The sequence below is a fragment of the Pseudomyrmex gracilis genome, unplaced genomic scaffold (assembly GCF_002006095.1).
Source record: "Pseudomyrmex gracilis isolate BER0280 unplaced genomic scaffold, ASM200609v1 scaffold_20, whole genome shotgun sequence".
NCBI classification, from domain to species: Eukaryota; Metazoa; Arthropoda; class Insecta; order Hymenoptera; family Formicidae; genus Pseudomyrmex; species Pseudomyrmex gracilis.
Window position 1 is genome coordinate 593,149 of NW_018020604.1, and position 12,437 is coordinate 605,585.

Genomic DNA, 12,437 nt, shown 5'->3' on the forward strand with positions numbered 1-12,437 from the left:
CGCCGCCGCCGCCGTCGTCGTCGCGGACGCCGGCACAATGGCACATCTGGTGCCAACTTGCGCGCATTCACTGCGCTTGGCCCGAGGAAGTTCAACTTACTCTCGGTGTATTCAGACTAGAATCCGCGTTGCAGGATTTGCGCGCGAGGTCGAATTATCCCTTAATTACAACTTTGAGTAGAGATATAAAGAAAGAAATAAGCTTGTGTGTGTGTGTGTGTCTTTTCGTAACTTTCAGTCGATTTGTACATTTCTCTTACGCGCACGCATATTTTGACGCGCGCGCATAAAGTTTTGATACGAATATGTTTGAAAAATTATGTGAATAAGTAGATGATCAAATAAAAAATTTGACAAGCTGGAAGCTTCTCCCAGAAGCGCGGGTCTCTCTTCTTCGGCAACGCGAGAAAACGCGTGTACCGAATCGTCAGTGCGGTACGTGCATATTTTTGCTCCGCTGTGGAAGACGAATATTAAAAATAGAAAAAGAAAAAAAAACCATATGCATAAATGGGGCAAAGCGGACGGCATAAATTCATACCTATTTACGCGGTAAGGGTGATGTAATTTATCGTCCGCCAACGTAATGGAAACGCCCATGGAGAAAGAGATCTCTCTCTCCCCGGTGCAAATTCGATTATATGCAGTCGTATCTCCCCCCGCCTCTGAGAGTTAGACCATCTCCGCGGGTCTTCCCCCTTTTTACCCCGTCTATCTCACTCTCCTCTGGTCTCTAGGAACAAGTTAAATTAAAAAACGTGCCGTGTATATGGACCTTTGTATTTCATAGCGGCGCCCCCATCTCCTTCCCGTTCACTAATTGTGAGCTCGTGAACCTTTAAGTTTCTTTTTTTTTTTTTTTTTTTTTTTTTTTTTTTTTTTTTTTTTTTTTTTTTTTTTTTTGTTCTGTCTTTGTAAAACCGCGAAATCACGCGATTCCTTTCTCCTCCTCGCAGTTTCCTCCCCGAACGTATTAAGTGATCTCAAGAGATAGGCTCTATGTATTGTTAAGAAACTAAAATAAGAGAATCGTATATAGAAATATTCTTACACACAGCAGAAATATTTGAGACGTAAATTTTTCGTGCACCTGATAAATTAAACACAAGAACGATCCTTGCGATCTCTTTTATTTCCCTATCCAACTCTCTTGTCTTTCTCGCGCTATTATTAGTCGGAAGAAGTTGTCTTCCCGAGGATGCGGCGCAAGTTCTCGCGACTCGAAAACTCGATAAAACCGTGGACAGTCTCGCAAAACTCTGTGCAAACTAGATGCGCAAAAAACAAGAAATTTGACGCGCTCTTCTCTTTACACCCCCGCAATCTCCTTCCTTCTTTGGCTGTTCTGATAGTGACAGACGACTTACCGGAGACGTTTTGACGTGGGACGAAATCGATGAAGGACGGTAAGAGAATCTTCTTATCGAAATTCGGAGGAAAGATTGTCCATGAAAATCACAGGATCTCTCGTGTGCGAAGGACACTTTTTGTGCCAGCGTCGAATTCGTCGGAAGTTAAAATTCGTGAGAAAACGCGATTGTTTTTACATTTCATTCTGAAACTTGATGTTACAGTTCATTTCGTTTCGGTCGAAATGTTTAACATACGTCGTAACTTTTATATAATATATTATATTATATTTATTCGTTCTTTTTGTGTGATCTTGATTTAGAAATTAGACAGCTCCTGACATTTTATTTATGACGTGGCTTTACATACCTTGGGAAGCATATAGCACCCTTTTAACGCCGTAATACGAACGATGCGTATGCATGACAGATTTTATGGTCATCAACTGTGCGCATAGAAAGCACCGTGCCATCTGTTACTTCGTGATCAGGTGGAAAATTCAACGATCGCGCGCCGTCGTGACGCATTAGTGGAAAATTCTGTGCGCGATCGATCAGCGTCATTTGCGCGACTTTATATATATATATGTATATATAATGCATAATCCGCGTGAAATGCATAACTAGAAAAAAAATGTACGCCGTACCACTTGCAGCGCTGCAACAATAAAACAAGCCGTGGAAGCTTCGAAAATTTCCCAATGTTTTTTTTAGCAAAAAAAAAAAAAAAATGTCAAAGAAATATTTTAAAAAAATATATAATCAGCAAAAACGTAACATAGCGCACACAGATATATTTGAACGGTACGCGACAAGATACACGATCTTGTGGATCTTTCTTCGTTTTAAAGATATTTCATGATATTCGCGTGTACAATCGATCCGTGTATGGTCGAACGTGCGCGACTGTGGCGGAGAAACTGAAAAGAAAGAAACAAAATGACACGGGCGGAAAGGGAGAACAGAAGAAATATACGCGAATGATCTCGAGCAAGATTATAAAATGGCGTCCCTCATCCCCGTGACCGTTCTTAATTTCGCTCTCGGTTCCTTTTGTCCTCTCGCCCTCGTTCCCTCCGCCTTCTTTTTTCTTTCTCATCTTCTCCTTTTGCTGCGAGCCTCGCTCTCTCAGTTCTCAGTCCCCGTTACCCTTACTTACTCCTCGTTGCTTACCGAATCGAAGAGAGAACCAGCAGCTCGTTCTCAAAGGAGCTCCCCGGGGATGATTCTCCGAATTCTTTTGCGCGACAGTTTCAATGAATGCGGCATTCGCGACGCAATAAGTTCCGGCAGACTGGGTGTGTTGAGTTATTAACCGTAGGCAAAATACCTACAAGATTTTCGATACCCAACCGAAATATATATATATATATGACGAGACTTTCTTTATTCCGCTTCCTAATTATCTCGCTGCGCACAACTTTTGGCATTTACGTGCCACTTCTCATACGTACGCGTATATATTCTGAAATAAATCTCGCTCTCTTACATCTATTTACAAAATTTACGGAAAATCTCCAAAAACTTTTAAGTCAGTTAGTGGAAGGATGACACTCACAACTTCGAAATTGGCTTTTTCCAAACTTACAACACAATGTTCTTCTGCGATGAAATTATCTTCAACATTATTCTCGTCTCGGAGAGATTATTAAACTCTTGTTTTAGTTCTTTTACAAGTAATCTTGCAAGTTTCGAATTAAAGAAAATTTACGTTTATTTTGACACAGTTGTATTCTTTTGACTCTCTCTCTCTCTCTCTCTCTCTCTCTCTCTCTTTCTCAACTTTAATTCTTGTAACGCGCGAGCGAATAAAAATATACATGCGCAAAGAATCAAATTACACTCGCCGTGACGTCTTACATAAGCACCTTCGACTTTCCTTTTCTGAAAGGATTAATAACGTCCACGTTCAGCCGCCTCGCCCCATCTCTCGCTTCTTCGGATCCTTCTTTATCCTCTCATCCCTTCGCGCATTTTGCAGACAACCACCCCCCGTAACACCGGAATCACTGGCATGCGCCATATTGGGGGCGGTCGAGCTTCCCTCCAATCGGCACGTAGCAGACGCTGGCGTGGGTGCTGACCGCATCCAATAATCCAGACGCTATCCCCGCTACTCAGCCGCCACACCCACGCGTGTCACGTGCGCACGAGCGACGTTAGTGTTGGCGAGCCAGTCGTGCCTGTACTTTTGTACAGTACTTGTCGTAACTGGATGTTTCCGATCTCTCTATCGGGCGAGAGGTTTCAGACAAGTATATTAGTGCGATAAGATTAAATTAAAACACACAAAAAAGATCTCATGAATAGAGTCAGCTTGTCTGGAAATTCTGTCCAAAACTTGATAGCGAGTGTCTACTTGTTTATGATTACGATTGTATGATCTAAAAAAAAAATTCTACAACAAGAATAAAATATGATGTAGAATCTCTGAAACATCTGAGGAACAAGAATTAATTGTGTGCAATCTACGTAAAACTTAAGTGTCCGACGGAAGAAGTTGTGCAATTGAGATTAGTGTGGATGACAATTTTCTGAACTGAAGCCGAAATCGCTTTTGAAGAAAATTGGAGCACATGGTGATACGTGGTGTATTCCCTTTTATTCTTTGCGCATTATATTGTTGTAACAATCACTGTAAATTGTTTTTCAAAAATCTTTTAAAAAGAAGTTCCAAAGAAGTATTTTGATTTGAAAATTCTGTCGGGGTTTTTATCTTGTCGAGAGTCTGAAACTTGAATAATTTTTCCCATTGAGAAAAATAAACTCCGAGCTTGCGCGTTAGACTTGTCAAAGACAGATCGCGGACGCGGAGAAAGAGCGCATTGCATGAAAATTGTCGCAAGAATGCGCAGATAATATCAGTGAGAACACGCTAAAGTGGAGCAAAACAGCTATGACAAAGATAAGACTGGAAATGTTAGGGTGCGAGACTTTTCCTCTGGAAGGGATGTACCCGTCGCATCGGCACAACGTACTGACACCGCAGAGCAGTCCGGAATTGCGTAATGTTCGGCAGGAACAGCGCAGTAACGCGGATCGCGTCGATAATATCGGTTCGACGATATCGCACGGTGACATGTATCCGCTTGATCAGCCTGCCATTGAGCTTGATCATCTACCTCTGCATATCCCGGCGATTCTCCATTGTAAGTCGACGAGCGAAAACGATCAGAACGGAGTCCAGGAAGCGGTTAAAATGTTGTTTTCTAATTTTTTCAAAAAAAAAAAAAACAAAAATAGAACTTGCATATTAATCACATTCGCATCTGCTGCTATTGATAATTTCGTGTACAGAGATATATTTCCTGTAAGATCGAAAAAGAGGATGAACTAATCAAAGCTACACGCTTGCACGCGTGCAAGTTTTTGAGCGTACTCGACAGAGATCAGTTCGGATTCTCGACCCGGATTTCTTTACATCGAAATTCTTATTGCATCCTTGTATTAATTTGCGTATCACTGCGTTATTATATGCGTTGTTAGGATTATTTTCTATTGTTTATTTTTGTCATTCTTGGAAATAATGGATGACTTTATTTATTGCTCCGATATCTATGTGTGTTGCAGCCACGATACCGAAATGCGGCGGATGTCAAGAAGTTATTTTAGACAAATATGTTCTGAGGGTTCTGGAAAGGTGTTGGCATGCGAGATGCCTCACGTGTCGGGACTGCGGTGCCAGATTGACCGACAAATGTTTCGCGAGGAACGGCCACGTGTTCTGCAAAGATGATTTCTTCAAGTAAGCACCAATAATTGTTGCCATAAATTTATACAATCGCACACAATTTACATGGGAATTATTTTCATTAAGTATATGTACACAAAATATATATATATATATATTTAATAATATATATATATATAGTATTTTATCTATATAAAGCGTGCGCGCAAAAGTTATCTTTGCACGTGAAAAGATCATGTATCAGCTTATCTGAACTGATTTTGCAAAGATCTATTATACTGCAAAATATTTCCTTTTTTTTTTTTTTTTTTTAAATGAACAATTTAACCTCGCGATATAACTTTATCAAAAAAAAGGAGAATTTTTGCTGCTTTTCGTTTCATTTTTGTTCGACTTATCCACTTATCGATAATAGCGAAGTAATATATGACGAAGCAGAAAAAATGTTGCTGGACAAAACAAGTATATCGAATGTCTTTATGTATCGATTCCGTCGGAAGAAAAGAATGCTTTTTTTATAATTCATTTGTGAGACACACACACACACACACACACAAAAGAAATCATTTTTCTTTTTCAACGGTAAATTGTTTTTTCTTTTTTGTTTTCTCATATATTTGTCACGGTCTTTGTTTTTATGTGTAGAATTTTTTTCAAACTCTCGTGAAGAAATCTTAGATATGTCAAATATGATTTATCACAAAGTTGTTATGTGTTTAAATATGTTTTTCGATATTCGAATTTTTACAACTTTGTTGCCAAGATTCAAGGTTTACAATAAAATAAAAATAAAAAGAATAACGTTAACATAACAGGAATACACTTGACATCGACCTGCGACGAATCGCGATAAACCTACGCCAGCCGTATAGTTCTGTCATTAAATGTGTGAATGTAATATGAAAATATTGTATGTTGTTGGTGTGGCAGGCGTTTCGGGACAAAATGCGCGGGCTGCGGCCAAGGTTTGGCACCTTCGCAGGTGGTGCGACGGGCGCAGGAGTTAGTCTACCACCTGACATGTTTCTCGTGCGCCCTTTGCTCTCGGCAACTGGACACCGGTGACGAGTTTTATCTCATGGAAGATAGGAAACTTGTCTGTAAGCCTGATTACGAACAGGCAAAAGCGAAAGGTGAGAAAAAAAACAAGCTTTGCAAAATTCGTTGTCATTTAAGAAAAAAAAATGTCTTTACTGAATTTAAAACTCTTTTACTATCAGCTTTATCAATTTATTATCAATATTTTTCAACTTGTAGTTTTCCTCATAGCCGATTTAATATCAAAAATAATTATTTTTTCACTGACAGCTTATACTTAAATACTTACAAAATTGTATTCCAGAACTGGCAGACGGAGGAAGCATAGACGGCGATCAGCCTAATAAAAGGCCACGAACAACAATCACGGCGAAACAGCTTGAAACTCTCAAGCTGGCGTACAACACCAGTCCGAAGCCAGCGAGGCACGTGCGAGAACAGCTGTCTCAAGACACAGGACTCGATATGCGCGTTGTTCAAGTCTGGTTTCAGAACAGGTAAGAAAAACATGTAACTCTTACAGGTTTTCCCAATTTTTTTAAGATCTCTTTATGGGTATCCACACATACGTGTTATGTATCTAGGAGCAATATAAAAATAAGAAATATATACGAACTAAATGCAATTGATTGACACATTATAAATATATTGTCAATATAAAATTACCAAAAAATTAATTTAAGATCCTGACGAAATCATCAAATTGAAGGGGGACTACGCTGGTTCATCGGTAGGGTTCGCCGCATTAACGTGGCTTCTGAAACCATTCATGATGGGAGCAATAGAGAAATTCAGAGACAATCAAAACTATCAAAAAAAAAAAAAAAAAAGAAATAATACACACACATTATCCTTTTCACTAAAAATACATAGGAATGATTTAAACAATAAAATATACGAGTAAAAAATTAAAAATTATAGAATTTAAAAAATGTCATATAATAAAAATATAAATATATCTATAAATATCAGTAAAATGCAACATGTGCAAATATCCTATACGCAAATATAAATTACATATAAATATCTACGCAATTTTATGATTTGCGAAAACTTTAATTCTACACACGTAATTGCACAACCCGTCATATTTACAGAATACTTTCTATAATCGCGTATACGTACATTTTTCCCTCTTATCTGCTCTGAAGTGGCACTACGTGATATTGTAGCGTTACAAAGTAAGACGATTTGTGTCACGGAAAAATGTCTTATCTGTAAAAGGAGAGTCATCCTAGTCGCTGACCTCAGTTGGTCTTATCAGGGAATGATGGAAAGAAAGTTGCCCGTGAAAATAAAACGCCAAGGATAAATAAATAAGTCTCTATCAATGACCGAAGATAGATTATTCTATGTGTGACATATATAAGCACGTAAATTTATAAAATGCGCACGTGTAGCACAGTTTTTCATCTATATCTGACGTAATGCGAGATTAATGTCCGCTCGTCGGTGTTCGCTCGTCGTTGTGCGCGTGTAAGATAAAAACATTTTTCCGAAGCAAAACCTGCAGCGAAACGCGCGTTGATAGGCGCTTTGATAGAAATTTTGTTGATTTTTGTTACGCGAGATAGATATATTTAATCGCAAATACTCGATCGTGGCACACAATGAGGAAAAGTCGCTTATCATTCCAGAATTTCTTCTTTTTTTTTTTTTTGTTTTTGTTTTTGTGTGACGTTAGATATCAGCTGTTAAAAACATGACACAATCAAAATTGATAAAAGGAAATTTCCACGCGATAGAAATTTTGACGTAATTAAATGTATGTTACATTTTTACTCTCGCGGCAGATTCCGTAATATTTCGCTCTCAAAGATTTTTTTTTTTTTCCAGTAGTTGTAGCAAGATTTGTTTAACGCTGTTTTTTTTCTAGAAATTATTATTACTTGTTTTGTGTTGTAATGTCTTAGGAGAGCGAAAGAAAAGAGGCTGAAAAAGGACGCCGGTAGAACAAGGTGGTCTCAATACTTTCGCAGTATGAAGGGAACCAGCGCTGGCGGTCACTCGCCTAGACACGATAAGCTTCTCGACAAAGACGAGCTGAAAGTTGATTTGGACTCCACCTTCGGTCATCACGGTGAGTTATTTATAAATTTAATATCATTTTGCCGATTTAAAAACAAGATAGTAAGCAAAGATCGTAAATAAAATAAACGAGAAAAGTGCAACGTAATTCGAGAATATACGAATCCGCAATTCTTCTTTGTTTACAATTATTTATAATAGTGTTCTTAGTGTGGAAACTGTATAATATCGTATACTAGAGATAATGTGCAAAAAAATTCAAAAGAATGCAAATAACTAGAAATAAATTCTAAGAAAATACGGGGGGCATTAATGTTTCTTAAACGTGAGAAACGTGCACACGCAGCGCACAAAGGGTTCAATTTGAATTGCCTTAGAGGCAATTCAAAGCTATCATTGCGGGACAAATTCAAAAACAGCAATTAATATGAAAATTACTCCTAATAATCGCCTCGGTCAAAATAATTTTAGACGAGCGGTATATCATTGCGCGGCAATGCGCTCGAGAGCAAGTACAGGTATAATAGCGGGTATAAATTCAAGAATGGCCCGCAATCTCGCAATCTTCCTGAAATCTCGGACACGGTAAGCCGGCAGTTAGCCTCCGCGATCTCTTGAATATTTGACGAGATCGTCTTCCCCTCCGGATAGCAGACATCTGGGGTACTCTGGAAGTTTCAGATACAATAGAGATCGCCGGCTCAACTTTCGACTTACTTTCGTTACGTACGACGTTCGAATAAATTACCTTGTTACGTCACACGCAAAGACGCAACTCTACGTGAAGCTGGAAATCTTCTTTTTTCTTTTTTTTTTTATCTATTCTACACTTTCAAGATGCTAAAGATCCAATTTATACTGTTATATTATTTAATCCGCGTTTGAATTCCCAATTAAATCTTTTGTCTTAATTCTATGAAAGTTTTTTTTTCGTCAAAAACCTGAAAAAGCTAATCCCTCGTTCGCAGACTTGAGCAACGACAGCTACGGAACGGTGGTGAACATGGGCCTCGATGGCGAGGGCGCGAGTCCAGGTGGTGGTGGTAACGGGGCCGGAGGTGGTCCGCCCCGCGGATACCTGGGGGCGACTACACCTCCGTACCTTTCAACGTCCAGATCGCCGTCCTTACCACCTCAGTTCCCTTACCCGCCGGACGCTGGTCTTTCGGTCTACACCACTCTCGGTAAGCTTGCCTGTGCAATGATTAACTGCAGTACCACATCTTAGAAGATTAAAACCTTTTCGCGTAATTTTTGTAATTACGTGAGAAATATTCTACATTTTTTTTTTTTTTTTTTAACTTTTAATTTCTGTACTTCCCTGATTTCTCTGACTTTCTGTACACAAGAAAGTCAGATAAACATACACTGATTCTCTTATCTTTCGACTCGTTTCGGAGTCGCTCGTGATCAATAACGCATCCGAATCGAGGGACAGAGAGAAAGAAATTCTCTGCGTTAAACTAACTCCCCGAGTTGCGAGTTTTACGACTGACGCGAACCGTATGATTCCAGGGGGACCGGGCGGCATGGTGCCAGGACCAGCGTCGGATCTGAGTAACGAGTCGAGCGGTGGCGGCGGCGGCGGCGGCGGTGGCGGCGGCGGCGGTGNGTATTATTGGTAACCGCGTCGGTATGTGTCATCGGTAACCGTGCCGGTATATATGGATTAAATCTCGGGCCGCTGGCGCGTGCTAGTAGGAGGCAGCTGGAGGAGAACTACTTCTCCTCACGGCGCACGATATGGTGCTCCGCACTGTACGCACTTACCGTAGGATTTTCACGAGGTCGCGCGATGCATCGCTGAAACGACGAGAGCAACGAGCAGCGGCGGCGGCGGTGGCGGTGGTGATGGTGAAGAGGTGGCGGTGGCGGCGGCGGCGGTGGCGGTGGTGGCGGTGGCGGTGGTAACGGCGGTGGTGGCGGTTACCCTGATTTCCCGCCGTCGCCGGACTCCTGGCTAGGCGAGCCGCCGCCCCCTCACGCTCACCATCACTCTCATTCCCATTCCCATTACGCCACATAACCCGGCAAAAGCGCGCGTCGCCAAATACCGTATAGAATAATGTACTGCCGACGCGGGTCGTTCACCTGACGTTCGGTGAATCGCCGCCGCAGGCGAGAGTCCACGCGAGTTTTATTCTACACCGGTATTTTTAACACCGTCCCTCCTCACACACGATCTCTCGTAATCCGAGCGGCCGTAATTTCGACGCCGTTGTAAAACGTTATTATGGCACACCGTAAAAAACGCGATTCGCGCATTCCGATAACTACGAATAATCTAAATATATATTTATGTACAAGTTCCTCGTTTCTCTCGGTATTACGGAGTTTGAATTGTCAAGTAAAATAATAGGAGGTAGTGTTAATAAACGTGTCCCGGTGATATTGTTCGATACGCGCGGATCGATTCGTCGTGATTCAACTCTGTGGACAATTTAATTGATCGAGCTTAATAAATTCGTTTGTTTTTGATCTTTCTCGTTTTGATATTTCTCGTTTAATAACGTTCCGAAGGACAGAGTAGCACGCACAATACGAAAAAAGCACAGAAAGAGGGAAACAAGGATTGCGAGCAACGTTGCAATTAATTCGCAGATTGTAGTGATAAATTTTCGATTCAATCGGGAATTGATCCCGTCATCACGACGAATGCGATCATCCGTATGTAACAAGACTATCCAGCCTTGGATTGATTTTCACGGTGCAAGTTTTCGAGAGAACACATCGGAGAAGATAAAATTTTATTTTCGACATATTCTTGTAGATACGTAAAATTAAATGGTCGAATAATGTTTTACCGAAAAGAAAAAATTATATTTTCAATATTTTTGGCTCGTAAAAATATTGTGTAAACTTCGCGACGTATCTTGAAAAATTATTCTCTAAACTAATTAATCGTCTAAACAATCACCTAAAAATATTATTGTTAATAATTTTGCTGATTTGTTAGTATTTTATGATATTCGAAAACTTGTGTTCTGAAAATTGATCGCACTAGAGGCGTGCGTTGGCGACCTATCTTGCTTACACGTGTGTGACGCTAGATTTTTGAGATGTGTATTGTAAATAATATGAATTAGAGAACCTGCTGAAAGATTGATCCAATCCAAGACGTTCGATTTTTTTATTTTTTATTTTTTTCTTAATTACATGCGATAGCTACTGAAAAGTGAATTAACACTTTTGTAGTCGGCACAATAGCGTGTAAAAATCACCAATTTCGTGCGAAACAATTTTTGCGAAACAAACTTTCCAAATTGTGTTTTCTATCAAATTATAATATACAGACAAACAAAAAAAAATCGAACGATTTGTATTGGACAAATTTTTCTTGCTAGTTGAAGTTGCGTAGGAAGATCGACACGCAAAAGTCGTCATATTTTACCAATGGGAGAATTGAAAAATTATTTTTACTGGTAATTTCTCACACAACCGTTTTGTGATTTGTCAGTTAACGTAAAGAATAATAAAGGCACCAAAATTTACGAGCAGAATCATAACGACTTGTTCGCTAACTACATGTTCTGTGTTGATGTTTTTGCGCGCCGATTTGTGCAATCACAACAATCAAAATTATAGTAATTCGAAAACTGCGCCTCGCTGCTGATTGACTTACGAGACATCGCACAAGCCGTCGATTGATGTGATAATTTGTGTAAGAGAACTCGTGTGTACGAGAAAATCGGAAAGCCGTTCTTATGTCTCGCGCAAATTGTTCAAACAATTCGTAACCGAATGTGTATACAAAGCACAACGCACAATTATGATGTGGGGGCACACGAATTAACGCGCGTTCACAATGGCTCTTTCGTACCTGTCTCACATTAGTTTTTAATCTTTCTTATTAATTTTAGTCACATGTCCAGTTACAAGAACATCGAATAAAAATTTCCAAGTTTATAACATACATAAGATTTATCTCATTCTTTCATGTTTATTTGTGTGCCTCGTTACATATGTTATCGACATGCTTGCGCAAGAGCGGCAGCAGCGACAGAAGAAAAAAAGAAAAAAGAACACACGTCATTGTAGAATTGTATATAATATACATTGGTACTATATATACATACATATATATATATAGTGCCAATCCGCGCCAACTTGTTCCCCCCCTTGTCCCCCTTTACCTTCCTCTAAACGTACGTCTACCAGCGGGGTGCGAACGTCGCGAAAAGAAGGAAACAGTCAGAAAGGTATACTAGGCTTCTAAGAGAGATTAATGTTGTACAGTATAAGAATCGTGTTTCTCTCTCCGTTCCTCGCCGATTGTGCGGCCGAAGGAAATCCGCGTATCTTTTCGCAGTTCGTGAACTTCACATCAATAT

At 39.9% G+C, this 12,437-nt stretch overlaps 1 protein-coding gene across 1 annotated transcript in view; it reads left to right on the forward strand.

Moving 5' to 3' along the window:
- The window catches only part of LOC109851775 (LIM/homeobox protein Lhx3), a 37,524-nt gene extending 25,405 nt beyond the window's left edge, over window positions 1-12,119 (forward strand). Inside the window, exons 3-9 of the mRNA XM_020422187.1 lie at window positions 4,920-5,094; window positions 5,962-6,173; window positions 6,383-6,575; window positions 7,992-8,158; window positions 9,075-9,290; window positions 9,622-9,678; window positions 9,969-12,119. Coding sequence (XP_020277776.1) covers window positions 4,920-5,094; window positions 5,962-6,173; window positions 6,383-6,575; window positions 7,992-8,158; window positions 9,075-9,290; window positions 9,622-9,678; window positions 9,969-10,132 — 1,184 coding nt within the window. The 3' untranslated portion in view covers window positions 10,133-12,119. The remainder of the gene's footprint in view (window positions 1-4,919; window positions 5,095-5,961; window positions 6,174-6,382; window positions 6,576-7,991; window positions 8,159-9,074; window positions 9,291-9,621; window positions 9,679-9,968) is intronic.
- Window positions 12,120-12,437: the final 318 nt, after the last annotated feature.